At 37.6% G+C, this 17497-nt stretch overlaps 1 protein-coding gene across 13 annotated transcripts in view; it reads right to left on the reverse strand.

The window, feature by feature from the left end:
- Nucleotides 1–17497, reverse strand: part of otofa (otoferlin a) — a 66436-nt gene that overhangs the window by 4688 nt on the left and 44251 nt on the right. For 2 of the 13 annotated variants that reach the window (XM_084090366.1, XM_084090367.1), the window contains exons 16-43: nucleotides 15329–15437; nucleotides 15016–15205; nucleotides 14650–14770; nucleotides 14413–14513; nucleotides 14218–14308; nucleotides 14009–14125; nucleotides 13776–13928; nucleotides 13459–13648; nucleotides 12134–12258; nucleotides 11141–11275; nucleotides 10165–10326; nucleotides 9856–9927; nucleotides 9498–9617; nucleotides 9219–9380; nucleotides 8962–9124; nucleotides 5677–5831; nucleotides 5287–5316; nucleotides 5024–5158; nucleotides 4844–4919; nucleotides 4260–4369; nucleotides 3585–3722; nucleotides 3348–3485; nucleotides 3137–3264; nucleotides 2848–3018; nucleotides 2391–2551; nucleotides 2144–2286; nucleotides 1816–1904; nucleotides 477–575 (exon numbers count right to left, since the gene is read on the reverse strand). In XM_084090366.1, coding sequence (XP_083946492.1) covers nucleotides 477–575; nucleotides 1816–1904; nucleotides 2144–2286; nucleotides 2391–2551; nucleotides 2848–3018; nucleotides 3137–3264; nucleotides 3348–3485; nucleotides 3585–3722; nucleotides 4260–4369; nucleotides 4844–4919; nucleotides 5024–5158; nucleotides 5287–5316; nucleotides 5677–5831; nucleotides 8962–9124; nucleotides 9219–9380; nucleotides 9498–9617; nucleotides 9856–9927; nucleotides 10165–10326; nucleotides 11141–11275; nucleotides 12134–12258; nucleotides 13459–13648; nucleotides 13776–13928; nucleotides 14009–14125; nucleotides 14218–14308; nucleotides 14413–14513; nucleotides 14650–14770; nucleotides 15016–15205; nucleotides 15329–15437 — 3584 coding nt within the window. Of the gene's footprint in view, nucleotides 1–223; nucleotides 323–476; nucleotides 576–1815; nucleotides 1905–2143; nucleotides 2287–2390; nucleotides 2552–2847; nucleotides 3019–3136; nucleotides 3265–3347; nucleotides 3486–3584; nucleotides 3723–4259; nucleotides 4400–4843; nucleotides 4920–5023; nucleotides 5159–5286; nucleotides 5317–5676; nucleotides 5832–8961; nucleotides 9125–9218; nucleotides 9381–9497; nucleotides 9618–9855; nucleotides 9928–10164; nucleotides 10327–11140; nucleotides 11276–12133; nucleotides 12259–13458; nucleotides 13649–13775; nucleotides 13929–14008; nucleotides 14126–14217; nucleotides 14309–14412; nucleotides 14514–14649; nucleotides 14771–15015; nucleotides 15206–15328; nucleotides 15438–17497 lie in introns of all 13 variants that reach the window. The other 11 variants (XM_084090364.1, XM_084090365.1, XM_084090358.1 and 8 more) reach the window with 8 other exon arrangements.

The raw sequence follows: 17497 nt of genomic DNA on the forward strand, positions 1-17497 counted from the left end.
GGAATTTAACTCAAAAGACAATTGAATTAACGTAAATAATAATATCAAATTAAATCAGAGGTTATAACTAGAAATCAGCATCATTTTGAATGATATGGTCCTGTTTAACTAGGATCTGCATGGGAGGTGGTATTTATTCTTTGGATGTGAATGGAAGGGGCAGGTACAGATTTCTGCAGGCGGTGGGGAGAGCGGTCAAGCCATGCGATTGTATCGTCTTTACCCCCTGACATAGATGTCAGACATCTTCTCTCCTGTCATGAAAGCATCGTCCTCTAGAACTACGTCATCAGTGTTCCAAATAATAACACGAAGCTCAAAGCTAGATAACAGCACAGCAATGACGTGGGGGGCAGGGAGGGGGATAGACAAAATCACATCAAACGCAACAAGACAGACAAACAACAAAAGGAAACAGAAACAAACAAAAAGTTACAGATTAACCACACACTCTTCACACACCTGCCCATACCTACCCCCTCACAAATATGTCACTGGACTTTTCCCCTGTGAAGTAATCATCATCTTCCAGAATTACTTCGTCAGTATTCCATATTATCACCCTGAGCTCATATCTGGGAGATGAGTGGAGGGGAAGGAAAAGAACGGGATCATCATCTCAGACTGTAAATATTGTTTTAACCTAAAAATTCAACTCGTTTGATTCAAATGAAAAATATTAGTTAAGATTATAATTTAATTTAGCCAAAGTAAAAAGGTAAAAACTGTTCCTTAAAGACGTGATTGACCTTTTTACTTTCTTAATGCATGTTCCTGGTCTTGTAATTGATTCAAAATTGCCTTCGTAATCAAAGCGTTATAGTCTTCTCTTCCTCTGAAATGAGTTTCCTTTTTTAATATTTAGTCTGTGCGCACTGTTGGATATTGGTATTGAATGTGCAAATAGCTTTTTATGCATCATTTTAGCAAACTCACAGGTCTGGCTCTATTCTGTAGCACTCACTTTCACAATTCAATCCTATCCAGATAAAATCAGGATCCGCTGATTACAGTTATTTCTACTTAATTATGCCGTGCATTCAGAAATGCATTTATGTCAATAAACTGCACATTTGGTTTTTTTGCAGTGCATGAATATCTAAAACTCAAGTAGGACTTGGCCTTGGTAAAAATTGGCACACTCTTTAGATGATTAACATGAAGAAAATAAAGGCAGATGAGAGGCGTGAAGCTGGCAGAGGAAGTATGAGAGGAAAAAGAATAAGGACAGTGTGTTGTATCTACAAACTCTAGGTGAGAAAGAGTGTCATCTGTTTTGTAGCTGAATCACAGTAGTATCTCTGTATTTAAACATAGTTAAAAACTATTATAGTAAACAATTATTAAAAAAAAGTGAAGTAAAAAGACATTCTGTAGTTTGGTAATTCGCCATTCACAGCTACTTCTTCATCCAAAGCTTTTAAGTCATCCAAAGAATATTAACTGCACAGGCAGTCCAGATAACAAAGCAATCTGTTCCTTGCTTAAGGGTGTAATGATCTAAGAGTGAGAAAGTGATTTAAGCATGACTGATTATTAAAGCTTCCTATCTTTGTCTCATTTTCTTCCAGGCTAAACTCAGTGATGCACATATCAAAATTGCATTTTGTTCCATGTACCTAGAGACGTTAAGGAAAAAACCTGTAAAAGATTATTGCAACATTATGCACACATGAAATATTAAAGCCTTAACTGCAACAAACTATTTGAGATTAAAAGAGCATGAATAAAGGAAAAGCAGCAAAAGTTTCACTGATCCTGATTCAAAATGTGCTCAAAATGGAGTAAACCGAGACTTTGAACAGAATCATCTACCTCTTTGGTTTGCGTGGTGATATGTCAATGGCTGGTCCTGGTGCTGGTATATCCATAGGAAACATGTCCACCCACATTTCAATCCTTCCCTGTGAGATTATGAAGAACATTTGAGGAGTTGACCAGTTAGTTACACTATAATAATGACAAATTGATACGGCACCATTTTGCTTTATTTTTCCTAAACGTTTTTTTTTTTTTTCAGTGACGTTACATTTTTCATTTACATTCCCTCATTTATCAAGCACAAATAAACTTCTGAAAATGATGAATCTTAGAATATGTCCTTGGTAATAAGAGCTGTATTTTGTTGCACACGCATGCATACCTGCTCTATGCCTGGCTTGTCAGGGTTGAGGAGCGGCCTGGTCTCTACATGCTCAGGGATGAGTTTGCAACCAACACGTGGGATCTCCTCCCAATGCCTAAGAACAGTGAGAGCCAAGTGTTCTTCTGTCTGCTTCTTCAGACCTGTAAGACATAAAAATGGATATCTTTTTTATAAATAATAGGAGAAAAAAAACAACTAAATTACATTAGATTACATTCTCTGTATAAGCTCTTAAATGTCTCACCGCTCTCATCCTCAATTTCTGTAAACCCAAGAAAGACGCGGTTTGCAACTTTGACCCTCCCACCAGGTCCATAGTGGGGTCCATCCAATTTGCCTTCTTTGCACAGCTTAGCAAGGATCTGAGTTGGTTTCTGAGGGTCCCGCCATACATTGTAACCATTACTGTCAGTTAAAGATATAAGACTGTTAGTTTAACACATTAATTCAGGACAGTTAATTAAACAGACTTTACGTTTGGCTTGGACAGATCAAAACAATTTTTTCTAGGTATGGCTGTTCTCTTGTCATATTTATGACATATGCAATTAATTATGATTAGTTAGATAAATTCATTGTCACATTATGTAAAATAAAGTAATCGATTGACAACCCCAAAATGAAAATACTTTAGCAAGTTGTTCTATAAAGATTGATTTTGGTCCCCTAAATCAAGTAAAATAGGAGCAGAGAGTACTCACACAGAGTAGTTAGATGCGATGCCACACGTGGCTCTGTGTTTGCTGTAGTACCTGTTCTCCAAATCAATCTTAGTCTCACCAATCAGGTCATCAGTTCCGACTAAATCCCAGTCATATACTGCCACAGTCAGCATGGACTCCATTGGGAATGTGGCCTCTATGTCAAATGACCTTAAGGGAAAGAGAGAGAAAAGGGTGTGCTACATGAAGTGCTTTCAAGAAATGAATATGTTCTAGCCTGAGCTCATATAATTGGTTTGGTTGGTTTACAATAGCATAGCCAACTCACTTTCCAAATACAGGATTCAGCTGCTTGGATATATAGTTCTCCTTGTCCCGAATCTCAGACTTTCCCAATCGAATGACTATATAAGGGTCTGCTTTACCATTTATATCTGCAGGATGCAGGTCTGTGGCCTGAGAAGAGAGTCATGTTACTTTAGCTGACACAGTACTGCACTAATAACACCTACGTATGATTCAGAGTTGAATTTACTTACTCTAATGATATAAATCCTGATGAGAACATTGATAGGGTCATTGTGAGGTGTGCTTTGGAACATTCCCATGTTCGGGTCAAATCCTGACTCCCTGGTGATCTCCTCAGACAGTGGTAGTTTATACATACAGAGTGATCCCTGGTTCACAAGGAGACAGATTCAAATATCAAAATGTCATGTTCATACTCTAATACTGAAACCTGATCTTTACACACATATATGTGTGTGTGTTCTTACCTTGAATCTGCCCACAATTCTGTCATCATCAACCACATTGTGGTCATCATCATCTCCAGCCTTTCCTCTATACAGGTTGAAGGTGTGGAGCCAGTCCTCAAAGTAACCATACTCACACTCCAGCTCTTTATTGTACACCTGAGAATGAGATAAAGGCATTCATATTTATATTGAAATTATATTAAATTGCTACAGATAACAGTTCATTTAGCTAATGCACCCTTTATCAATTAAAAGTTTAGGGTCTGGATTTTTTTTATTTTATGTTTCTCACTTTCACCAAGGCTGCATTTATTTGATCAAAAATACAGTGAAAACAGTAATATTGTGAAATGAAAATGTGATTTTTCAGCCGTTATAATTCCAGTGTCACATGATCCTTCATAAATTATTCTAATATGCTGATTTCGTGCACAAGTAACATTTCTTATTACTATCACAGTTAAAATGGTTGTATCGCTTAATATTTGTGTGGAAGCCTTGGCACTTTTCAGGATTCTTTCATGGTTAGAAAATTCAAAAGAACACCATTTATTTGAAATAGACATTTTTTGACAATGAAAAAATAATCTTACTGACCCTAAACTTTTGAACTTTTGGTGTAAGTGCATTCTAAATTAAAGTTCTTTATAAAGCAAGAAAGAAAAACTAATATTTTCAAGAAGACGCACTAACCATAAGTTCATCAACTTTTGGTTTTGGAGGTCGTTTTTCTGTGCCATCATGGTTCTTCTTTTTGTCCTTGGAGCTCTTCTTGTCTTTGCTCTTCTCCTTGGGTTTGGTGCCTTTCATAGGAAATTCATCAGCTTTGATCTCTGAGGTTATGGGTGAATGGACAAGTACAGATGGAAATGAGAAACGGATGAGCACGACACCTACGAGGCCAATTTGAATGGACGTTTGTAATGAACAATGATGTTTTCAAGCCATGAGAGCTATTTTAAACACTCAAACTAACATGGATTATGTATAATTTACAAGATGGATCTCTTCATTGAAAACATTAATTAAATACATTAAATACTCTTCATTCATACATTAAAATTCAATTGAATTACAAGTAATATATGGAAAAATTTGATCCCAATGTGAAGATTTTTCATAGCTTGTAAATGTTTGTGTCCAACTTTCATGGCATGAAAAAAGATCAATACAAATGGTTTTAAGTCATGACTACAATAGTGATGGATATGGGATGACAGTGCTTATCAGAACAGGTGTCACAACACCATGATGTCCATGCTAAGTGCTGTGGTTACCTGCACTCTCTGCTGCTATCTCCAAATCTTCTCGTTCCTCTGCCTCTGCCAGAGCAGCCTCCTGGGTTCTGAGATTCTGCATTCACAGAAAGTTAAAATAAAATATTACAGTATGACACAGTATATATCAAATGTAAAGAATCTTTACTAAGTTGAAATGAAAAGACATCTCCTCCCCACCTCCATCATAGTCTCTATTGAGGCAAAGTATTTGGACCACCAATCCAACATGCTCTCATCCGGCTCATCTTCCTCAACATCTTCTCCCTTCTTTTTCTTCTTCTTCTTTTTCTCTTTCTCCTTATCATCCTCGTTCTGTTATCACAAAGGATGTTGTGATGTTTATTTGATAATAAATGTAATGTGTTTACAGTGATTCAATCCAACTTAATGAAAATGAAATCTAAAACATTTAAATCCGTCTAAACCAAGCCAAGACTTACCAAGTCAACTTTAACAACAGCATCGGTGGTCTACAAGGACAGGGCCACACAAAACATACATCAAATACAAACATCCACAATAGATTCTACAATAGCATACTAGCATACACATCACATGGCTGTTGTTAAAGTCACCATGAAATCTGGAATGTGGAATGTGTTCCACATTATTGTTATTTTTATTTATTTATGTGCCCTTGAAATCTTTAACCAAAATAATTTCCCTCCCCTTGCAATAGCATCCTTTCTCTATCGCAATTTCCATTTCATGCCGACTTTAAAATGGGACATTAACCTTAAAGCAGTAAAACAAACAGAACCACAGTAGGAACAAGAATACTCAAAGCCAAGCAGTTTTCTAAAATATAACAGCATGGCACATCTACTCACAGCATCAATCTTGACAACTGTGTCCATCTTCTTAATGTTGGGTTCAGGGTCCATATTGACCACAATTTCACCTGAGGGATAAGAAATGGAACGGGAGTGGGGGCGGGAATGAGACGTCCCATTGGTGAGAGCCATGTAGCCATTGGCCAGTCTAGCTGGTGTGGGTAGGGTCATAAGATTTAGCAACCAATGACCCGAGACCAGCACCAGGACAGAAAGGTTAAGACCGCGAAGAGGGAAAGGAAGAAGAAATAGAGAAAAGGAATGAAAAGTCAGAAAAGCTGGAAAAAGAAATGGTCTGTACAAAGAATTCAAAATAAAACGATATACTGTAACTTTTCTTTATTCACACTACCCTTCAAAAGGTCGGGGTTGGTAAGATTTATTTTTTTAAAGAAATCTCTTATGCTCATGAAGACTGCATTTATTTGATCAAAAATACAGCAAAACAGCAATATTGTGAAATATTATTACAAATTAAAATAACTAACTAATAACTAATTAATTAAAATTTAATTTTTATATGTAATTTATTCCTGTGATGGCAAAGATGAGCATCATTACTCGAGGCTTCAGTGTCACGTTATCCTTCAGAAATCATTCTAATATGTTGATTTGGTTTCTTTTTATTATCAATGTTTAAAATAGTTGTGCTGCTTAATTTTCTTCAGGATTCTTTGATGAATAGAAAGTTCAAAAGAATAGCATTTTTAAATAGAAATATTTTGCAACATTTTAAATGTCTCTTTTGATCAATTTCTTGCATCCTCGCTGAATGTCTTTCTTTACAAAAACAAATAAAATAATAAATTCGTACTGACCCCAAATGTTTGAACCGTAATCAATTATAAGTGAATCTTGATATATCATTTAGAGTTGTGCAGTATATGGTGCTAAAAATGACCATGGTACAATATCATCATTTGTCAAATTTGCTGCTACTCACACAGGGGCGGAGCCAAAACTTTTTTTCAGGGGTGGCCAGGTAAGACAGTGATTTAATTGGGGTGACAAAAAAAAAAAAAAAAAAAATTCCTGCTTGGCTACTTCAAATCTACACACAAAAAAATCACTTAATATACTGTGATTGTGTATAGCCTGAGTGGAATATCTTAAAACACATGTGGAATGGAACACACGAATTTCAAATTTAAACACTGGATTATTGTTCCTATGTAATGACTGCATTTTTGCGTGGCATAAATTCTCTTCCATAGACAAGGAGTTTCTGACACAAACACGATCCAACTGGTAGAGCTCAGTGAGTAGCCTATATAACCATTCAAACAAAATGTACATTCAAGCTGTTTGTATGAAACAAGAGAGAGCGAGTCCACGATACTGGATGGCCTAATTAAATAACCGTACACAAAATATTGATTCGACTGAGTTTAAATATTTTATTAGCTCACCAAACGCAAAACATCCATGAAGAAAAAAACGTTCCTAGCACTGCTGACCCGGATGAGCCTGCGTTATCTGTTTTTGAGTGGTTGTTATCTGGGAATAACATACCGCTGGATGGCGCTATTGATCAATCAGAATCAAGTATTCCACAGAGCCATGTAATAATGCAAAACAATGTTAACAATTTATTGTAATTAAAAAGTTTAATTTATTGTAATTTAAAGTTATTAAAAATGCAACAGCGAGTTCATTTATATTTTCTTTGCAAAGTACAAATGCAAATGGGGGCGCATTTATTTGTGCAAACACAGGATGTGTGAGTAATGCACTGTGAGCGAGCGTGTAAAACCACATATAATACAGTGTATTTGTTCATTTTATTGCGCTAAACATTAAGGGTTTTTACAATTCCACTGAGCTACTTTTCCATTGTTTTTCTATGCGCTTGATAGACGTGTTTGACCGCTGAGTTTGCGTCTCGCTCCGCTGTGTTTTTGTTTATGTTTATGTAAAAGCTGCTTCGCTAAGCGCACTCTTGCAGTGTTGCCATGTCCACTATCTTTGGGCTTGTTATTTTTTCCATATTAAGAGGTGAAATGAAAACTTAATTCAGCTGGAGTGTGTACATGGCCTTTGTGCCAGTGTCACAGTTCTTTGAATGGAGAAAAGACCGCTTTTAATGCGGTCAAAATGCTTGTGCAACAGGGGTGGCCAAGCTTCAATCAGGGGCCACCACGTAAATACGCCCCTGTACTCACACAGTGGGCCCTATTTTAACGATCTGAGACGCAAGTATCAAGCGCGAAACGCAAGTAACTTTGTGTGCGGGTCTTGGGCGCTGTTGCTATTATACCGGCGGGATAAATGACTCTTGCGCCCGATGCAAATCTAAAATGGGTTGGTCTGAAGTAGCTTCATTATTCATAGGTGTGGTTTGGGCGTAACGTGAAATAAACCAATCAGAGCGTCATCTCACATTCCCTTTAAGAGCAGGTGCGCTTGTTCCATGGCGGATTGCTATTATAACAGCAGATTTGCCAGGCGCACGCCAGGAGCGGTTCACAGCCGAGGAGACAGACGTTCTCGCCAGGGCCGCAAAGGACTGAGAAGTGACATTGTATGGGGATGGAGAAACCCACCCAAATTAGCTTCGGTTAAACAGGCGTATAATAATTTGGGTAAATGTGTAAGCTAGATTTATGCCTATTTTTTCACATCTTCATGGACACAACAATGATTTCCCTCGTGTGTTAATATTTTTCCTTGTAATAATGTATGGTTTTCTAAAAATGAGAACTGCTGCGTCTGTGTGTAGATGAGATAAGCAAAGTGTATGTGCGTTGTGCACACGCTACATTGATTATAGCCAAGCATGCGCCCTTAAAATAGCATATGAATAACATGCGCAACGCGCCACTGACTTTAGACTAGGTTTTTCCTGGTCAGTGGCGGAATTGTTTTTTAAACCTGCAAAATAGCACCAGGGAACGTTTGCGCCGAAACACGCCTCCTCTTTTCGCTGAACCGCCCCCGGGAGCACAAGTTAATTTCCTAATTTACCGACGTGCGTCTGTGGAGGGAAAAGTCCGCTGTGCGCGGGTGCAAAATAGGAATGATACATGCGTCGGTGTACAAAGTCAATTGCGCTGGGTGCAAGATAGGGCCCAGTGTGACACAAAACATAAAAGTTTGACCAGCTTGACATTATATGTGTCAGATGGCATGTTTAACGAATATTAAGTAATTTGTCATCTTTGCATGCTACAATTTTTTTTTTATACAAATATGAATTAGAAAAGCATTGGGAAAGTTACATTATATTGCATTGTTATACTTAATTATTACAGATTTATGTGTATATGTGTATATGACAGGTACCTGTGTGAGCCCAGTTGTTAGCAGTCTTGTCTGGGGGGCTGTAGATGAACTTGCGAAGGCTGGTCACAGCATGAGACCCAACCAAGGTGTAGCGTCCAAATGCCCTACAGTCCACCACCCGAATATTGAGGGGTGGATGGAGTAACTCATTTTCTGGCAGATCCTGCAGCACAAGATTACTTGAGTTAACTTTTCAAATCAGAAAAAAAAGAAAGAAAAAAAAATGAAAGATTTTTTACAAATATAAATGAAATCACCACTTCAAACCACTTGACTAATGTGCTGAAGTTCGGATTCTTCTTGTAGTTCTGAATGAGGGCTGACTGAACTCCTTTCCCTGCACACTCAATGTCCACACGAGGCCTGTCCACCTGGGCCAGGTTGATTCTTTTAAGGTCCCTCAGACCCCAAAAGAGGACCTGGAGAGAAACGAAGGCCGTGGCTCAACATAACTGAAGCAAAAACTCATGAGCTGCAAATGTAGTTAATACAATTGTTAACAGTCTTTTATTGTGGCTCTCTATGGCTATTTCCACCTCTATGCGATATCTGCTGAGAACTGGTCGTATGCCCAATGGAACAGGCAGAATGGGCCCGCGGTCAGAATCTGTTGGGCCATCAATTGGAGGAAGTGCTGCCCGCCCTGCTGGACCAATCTGTGGATAAACAGATATTACAGAATGAAAATATATAACTCATTAACTGATGAAATAATAAAGTAATTACTGACTGATAGTAATACTGATTAAATCCTCTTTTTCCAAACCTCTACCATGCCTTGTAAAACAGTAAAAAGGAAAAGCACAGCAATAGCGAAGAGGATGAAGTCACTTAGTGGAAAGGAAAACAAAGACAAGAATTAAAGAGGGGAAAATGTTATTTTGTTTATTGCACCTTGATCTGAGGCACAGCAAAGTCATGGACCGCAATAAGAGCCCTTCTGATCTCCTCATCATCATAAGGAATCTGTCAAGAATTCCACGGAAGTGTAAAGCAGAAAGATAGGACAGAGGATTGTGGAAAAATGTGATGGGAAATGACATCAAGAATCAAAGATAAGAGAGAGGAAAAGAAACAGAGTGGTCTGTATCTGTGCTATTCAAGCAACATTTACTGTATGAACAGATAGGCCAAGCATTGACAGAGTCCATTCAGGATTGGAGTACGAACATGTTGATCACAACCACTGTATACCGGCCGTACCTGCAGTAGTTCAAAAGCAGCCAACAGATCTCCTGCAGTGCAGTTTCCTCTGTAGATCTGATAGTACTCCAGCTGGGGGGGAAACCGCGGGGGCCCGTAGTGTTCATCAACCATCTTAGTTAGTGGCTTTGCAAATGTTCGCCCAATGAACTCTGCTTTCCCCTGGATCCCACACAAAAACACGACAGTTACACTACCGCCTCTGAACACCAGGGGGCAGTGTGGCCACATTCCTTGTAAAATCACTTTCACGTTATGGCTACTGTATTGCTGGGGCTTTAAAATCAATCTTTGGTACATATTTTTGTTAAATGTAGACCATAAAGGTTTGCATTCACAGAAGTCAAATTCTGCTTTTGTTTGGTTTCTTCATCTGTGCTCAATCACTCGAAAGGAAAATTGATATTATATCTGACCTTGGCATTCAGCTGTCAATGAAATAAACCACAGCAATGATTACTACAAACTACGGTAGAGACTACAACTACAAAGAAACATCCAATTGTAAACCCTCTGAACGGTCACAACCAAGGGAATGCAAGAGGTAGTTTATTGCCACAGGGAATTGCAATGTAAGTCGCTTTGGATAAAAGCGTCTGCCAAATGCAGTACATGGAATTGTGTTTTTATCACCAAGTAAGGGAAATGGCGGAAATCTTGTTTTTGGGACAGATTCCCAAGCAATCTCACTTCTTGCATGCCTTGTTGAATTCAGCTATCTATGCAAACACAGATTGACAGCAGTGTTGAAATGTGTTCACACTCTACTTAGCCAAAACATCGTCCAACAAAAGGGCAGGACCAGAAGATTTTAAACAGGAAGAAACATCAAGTCAGGACAATAGGGCACATTTTCACACACTCTTATTGTGACGCATACATTCTGACAGCAGATTTGCCCACTGAACTAGCAAACAATGAAATTTAATTTGGGATATTTAGCTTTTATTTGTGGCTATATATGACATAAACTTACCACAGTGTCTTGGTCATACAGTTCAATGACTATGATTGGAGGGTCGTCGCGGAGTTCACCAGCCTCACCGTAGAGTTCTACATTATCAAATACGAGCAACTGATCCCATGTAGGACAGAGAGTCTCACTGAGGACCTGAAATTTACATTATACACATTCATGGATGATTCATCAATTGGGAGAACCTTTCTATCTAAAGAAAAATTCTAAAATAAAAGGATATAATATCTTTAGACTTGTTAATGTGTCTATGTAATTGCTTTTTCCTCATTTAAAGAGTAATTTGATTATTTAGCTTGACATTTGTGTACAAAGTATAAAAATAAATAAATAAATAGTAACAAACAGTTGCAGTCCCAAATAATGCTGTCACTACCATTACGGCAAGCATTTTAGAAAACAATATGGTAACACTTTACACTAAGGTTCATTAGTTAACATTAGTTAATGTATTAACTAACATGAACTAAGCATGAGCAACACATTTGTTACTGTATTTGTTAATCTTTGTTAATGTTAGTAAATGAAAACAGCTGTTCATTGTTTGTTCATATTAGTTCACAGTGCATTAATTAATGTTAACAAATACAACCTTTGATTTTAATAATGTATTAGTAAATGTTGAAATTAATATTAACTAAGATTTATAAATGATGTAGAAGTATTGTTCATTCTTAGTTCACGTTAACAAAGGTAGTTAACTAATGAACCTTACTGTGAAGTGTTACCAACAATATTATAAATAAATGTATTATAATAATATATAATACATTTCTATAAATATAATATTTATATATTATTTATATTTGATGTATATATTTAATTTAACATTTATAAAATATAGTATATTAAATGTATATACCATTTTAAGTTGTTAAAGTGCCTCTAACTGAAGAGTCACCCACATACACAAACAGCACCCACAGTATTTGTGCACAGAGAACAGCAAAAAAATGTTCCATCTCATAACCAAAGACTTCAACGCACACTCACCTCTGTCACCTGGCTGTGGGTGGAGAAGAAGACCCTGGCAAACGGGTCAGACAGGCCGCTATTGTCAGCAGCAAACAGACTGCGAGCCTGATACATGTGTGCCCTCAGCTGAAACACCTGCTTCACTACAGAAGAGGATACAGAGGGTCAGTTATCATATACTGCACATGTTTTAACATAAATGCAAAGAAACTAGGGCTGGACCCGAATATTCGAATATTCGTTTGGTGGGTTGGTATTCGATTTGACATTCGGATATTAGTTTTTTTTGTTTGTTTGTTTTTTGCACACCTGGCATCCCCCTCGAAACGGTTCTCATTCGCGCTTGAATGTGTTCAACACTATAAAATCTGACGAAATACAATACTCTTTTTTACATTTATCTTATATAGCCTAGCCATTTTTAATAGGATGGACAGTTGAAGGAACCCTACCTTGTATACGTAATAAATATATTTGCTTGTTCTTGGCCTACTAAAGCCTTCCTGCAACGGGAGTATTCTCTGGCTAGAACGTGGAGCGTGTGTGTGGACAGAAGTGCATGCCTGAGCTTGTGTTTTGGGTTAAGCTGCGTTGCTCTGACATTGTGGAAAATAGAATAATAGAAACAAAATGTATTAAGCTTTTACCCGTTATTATCAATCTAAATTAATCTAGTTTTTAATTTAACTTAATTTCCTTTTTCTTTATTTAAATTTCTTTTTTTCTTTATTTAAATTTCTTTTTTCTTTATTTAAATTTCGTTTTTCTTTATTTAAATTTTATTTTTCTTTATTTAAATCTACCCTTTACTGTGTCAGTAATTTGTTAGTCAGAAAAATATTAGACTACCTTATTAAAAGTATTGCTTAAGTTAACAGACCTGTGTGTGTGTGTTACGTGCGAGTGTATTTACTTTGTGTTGTTCATGGGGAATATGTGTTTAATATCACTAGTGCAGTGTCCGTTCTCGGAGCATATAAGCCCTGCCCGTGTGAGGTGCGCCGCTTCCCGCTCGCGTTGTTCTGTAGTTTATTAAAAGTTTATTAATTCTGAATGTGTCGTGTCTCGCGTGTCTATCTATATTGCACCAAATGCGACACTGCACTCCCTTGTGAAGTCGATTGGATGAACGGTTCTCGAAATAATCAAAATGCAAACGGACAGACAGACACATAGAGAATATTGCCTTTATTAGAGAGAAGAATATGTTCAGCCCCCTCTCTCCGAAGCTTCGAATATTCAATGTTCATTACTACCGAAGCTTCGAAGCTCAAAAAATGGTATTCGGACCAGCCCTGAAAGAAACTAACATGTACAAACCATTAGGACATTTATAATCTTACTGTTATAAACTAGGCTGACGGGAGGGACAGCTTGTATGCCTATTTCTTTCGCTGCTTTGTTTTCTTCAAAGCCGCTGGGCAGGCCGCTCAGGAAGTCTTTCCTCTGTTTGTTCAACCCCAGCCACAAATATATCTCTAGTTTAGCCTGAACTGTCCAGCCAGCATGCCCAAAGCCTTTCTTTCCAGGCAGCTATAATGAACACAAACACCCATGCAGAACTTTTACATCAATAATATCCAACCTGATTTAACTACTTCTAATTAACATGTTTATTTGTAGGAAGAAATATGAAAATGGGATATAAAGTGAGAGTTACCCTGAGAAAAACAGCTTTAACTTTCCCGCAGTCTTTGCCCATCTCTTCGTCAACAATCGAGAAGAGGATGTCTTTGGAGGGTATGCGGGCGTACGCTATGCGTTTGTTGTTGCTAATCATCCATATGAACACGTCAGGGATGCTGTGCTGGGGCTTAGAGGGAAATAAACAGAAACGGTGAGTCTGAGATGCTGATGGTGTATGGAGAATTAAGGTAATGTGATTCCTTTTACCTCATCTGCCAGGAAACGAAGCCTATGAAGGAAATTCAACACTAGCTTGAGTTTTTCTCGAACTGTGTTTCTCTTCACTTGTGAGCGAATAGTCTTAGCCTGCTGACCCATACTCTCCTGGGAACAATACAACCATGTAAATTACATTCAAAATCCCATCAGCAGTTTTTAATGTCGAAGCTGAGACCAAATAGGGTGAGTATCCGTACCATCTCTCTCATACAGGACTTCAGCCTCTCCCTGTCCAGCTTGGTTCTTCCGGATAGATTCTGATCTTTGTTTGCCAGTGTAACAAAACGGCTTAAATTGTGGAGAATAGAGGACAAAAAAATTTCAAAAGAGGGCTGATTATGCTGTATAGACTTTAACTTTGATTGTTTAGATTCACTTCCACGTTCTCTCACCTGCAACTTCCGCTAAGTTCTTCTAATACACCCCTAAGTCTGCGTTCTGGATACGCCTTCTCTGTTTTTATGATTTCTTGAACATCATTCAGACCTTCCTCCTGTTTACAAAGAAAGAAATGCACATGCTTAAACAGTATAACAATGCCCGGTTTTACAAAAATAACCCTGATAACTGCTTAGGAGAAGGAGATTGACAGGATAACAGTCACATAGCAATTTTAGGAGGAGCCTGACCAGTTTATCTGCAATCTTGTCCATTATATTGGAGTTGTAGAGCCGTCTCCTCTGGTCCTGCCACCAGCTCTTGATGTAAATGCAGGGTTTCTTTTCAAAGTAAGGCAAGTGGAAGTAATTTCTGTAAATCGAGCGAAATGGACAGTTCAGTTCCAAGACACACAGCAAAACAACAGCTATAAAAAAGTGTCATTTTGACAAACGGCATATAATTAAAGTAGCCTGTGATCGTGATTTTCAGACAGAGAACACTTTTGTTGTACTAGTAACAGTGTAAAGGTTTTGCTCGAAACCATCATTTCCAGATGATTTGAAGACTCAATATTTCCTTGACATTTTATCTTTTTCTTTTCCCTAACCTCTGACCTGTCAGTGATAACCGGTTTCATAGGAGGGGTGGACGGCACAGACAGTAAATCCCCATCATCCTCTGCCTCTTCATCACTAGAGTTGTGGATGAGCTCAGACTCCTCTTCCTCACTTTCTCCTCCACCCTCTTTCTTCTTCTTTGCTGATGCAGGCTTGCTCACGCCATCTATCTGGTTACCATAGTTACCTAAGTGGAAAATTGTGTACATGTGGAGCTGTAAATGTTTTATTTTTGATGTGTTGAATTTACTGAAGCATTGCCTGACTAAGTATAATGAAAAGTGAAAGTTTTGAAAGGTGTTTAGCTAACCGATAGTGACTTCAAAGCCGATGGGTTTATCTCCAATTTTTCTGTCTATCATTGTGGCTTCCAAGAATGACCCGAAAAGGAAAAACTCCTCCATCTTCCCTGTGGCACTCTGAAACAAAAAAAATGTAAGATCCTCAAAGGTCAGGATGCAGACATTGATTTTATAAAAACAAAAAACAAAAAAGACTGAGGAATGAACATACTATAAAAAAAAAAACTAAAAAAAAACTGTGACCTTTTATTTCACTGCATTGGGTCCTCACATCTTTTCTCTCAGACATGTATAATAATTCCCAATAGTGATTGCAAGCGTGTGAGCTCAGTCTGAAATCATATTGTAACCCAGCAGGGGTTTCCTCTCAACTAAATCTATGATCTTTGATCAAATAAAACTTTCACTAGCCTCTTATCACCCTCTTATATTCTGCTGTTCCTAGCAGAAAATAAGAAATGAATCCACGCCCTTTCTTTTCCTTCTGTAGTTACTGCAACTGAATGCTCACACCAAATCTATTCTAAAAGTGAGGGAATCACTTATATTAGTAATAGAAACCAGATTGGTACTTAAATTTGATCCATAGATAACTAAAAAAGAATGGTACATTTGGAAATTCTATCATAATTCCATCATGACATCATTCCAAACCTGTATGACTGAAGTTCCAAAATGACGACAAAGCACCATTAAAGTGACACAAAAATGGTCCATTTAACTTGAGCACTATATTTTCTTATAATATATTTATATTGTCTTATAAAGCCAAACAAAAGCTTTGTGTGAGAAGCAGACTGAAAGTTATAAATGGAAACTCTCGCAGATTTTTAAAAATGAAGTAGTAATGCTCAATTTGTAAAATCTTTTCAAACAATGTTGATCCACTTGTTTTGCTCATTAAATGATTTGCTCATTAAATGGACTTGGACTCTGGTTCCGTAACATCGCACTGGATGCGAAGATTGTCAGGTGAATAATGACTTTAATTTCAGTGTGTTCTATTGTTGTCAGTTGTCATGATACCAGAATTTCCAAATTCGATTTGATACCTTGAAAAATATAGATATTCAATACCATTTTCAAAACCACGGGGAAAACTGCCATACATACCTCCATACAGATAATTAGTTATCTCATCATTTTTTTTATATTTTGGGTAATCTAGTTGCAATAGATTACGCACAGAACAAGGAGGCTTTATTTGAATCGATGAACTAAATTTACAAAAAGAGACACAAGTAAACACTAAACAGTAAGTAATAAAATAAGAACAAATAAACAAATAGCAAACAATAGCACAAATAAATACAATAGAGTGAAATGGCTTTAAAGGGTTAGTACACCCAAAAATTTCCGTAGTGTAACAGCGCAGTGCAACGTCAGAACGTAGGCTCACTATTGGCCGACGCTGGTCATGTGTGTGATGTTGGCCAATAGAATAGTTGAATAAAGTCGTTATTTTTGTGTGTTTTTGCGCACAAAAAGTATTCTTGTCGCTTTTAAACATTGTCTTTACTAACTTTCTGGGCTGGCAAGCCTATGGAGGAGTGAACCAGCTCTCAGATTTAATCAAAAACATCTTAATTTGTGTTCCGAAGATGAACAAAAGTCTTACGGGGTTGTAACAACATGAGGGTGAGTAATTACTGACAGAATTTTCATTTTTGGGTGAACTAACCCTTTAAGTTATTTAGGTGGGTCTAACAGTAGTATTCAGATAAGAAATACTACAGAAATGACTGTAATCAAATGTGAAGACTATCCAGTGTTATTAAATACAGATTAATGCTCACAATTAAAGTTACAAAAGTTATTCGGTCAAGAGCAGCGAGTGATTTTCTTTGTTAATTATTTTTTGCTCTTTGAATAACATGACAGACAGCAGAAGGTTTATTAGCCTCCCACATCTGGGGGTTTGTGCACAGATGTCAGTCAACATAACCATCAAGGGCCAAACAAATACAGTATGTACATTTATAAATCAAGTAAGAAAAACTACAGCACTGACACTTAACTGTGACTGGCTGAATGTATGTTCACTCAAATGTGCGAGGGACAGAATCAGCTTGGGTGGGTCGTCCCCCGCGGCTGCTACGCCCCTGTCTACAGCTTGGATCAATGCACAGGCTTTTAAAGCACCAGGTTAGTCATGCCATGAAGGGCAATTGGGACTA

The sequence above is a fragment of the Abramis brama genome, assembly GCF_963993115.1.
Source record: "Abramis brama genome assembly, chromosome: 18".
Lineage (NCBI taxonomy): Eukaryota > Metazoa > Chordata > Actinopteri > Cypriniformes > Leuciscidae > Abramis > Abramis brama.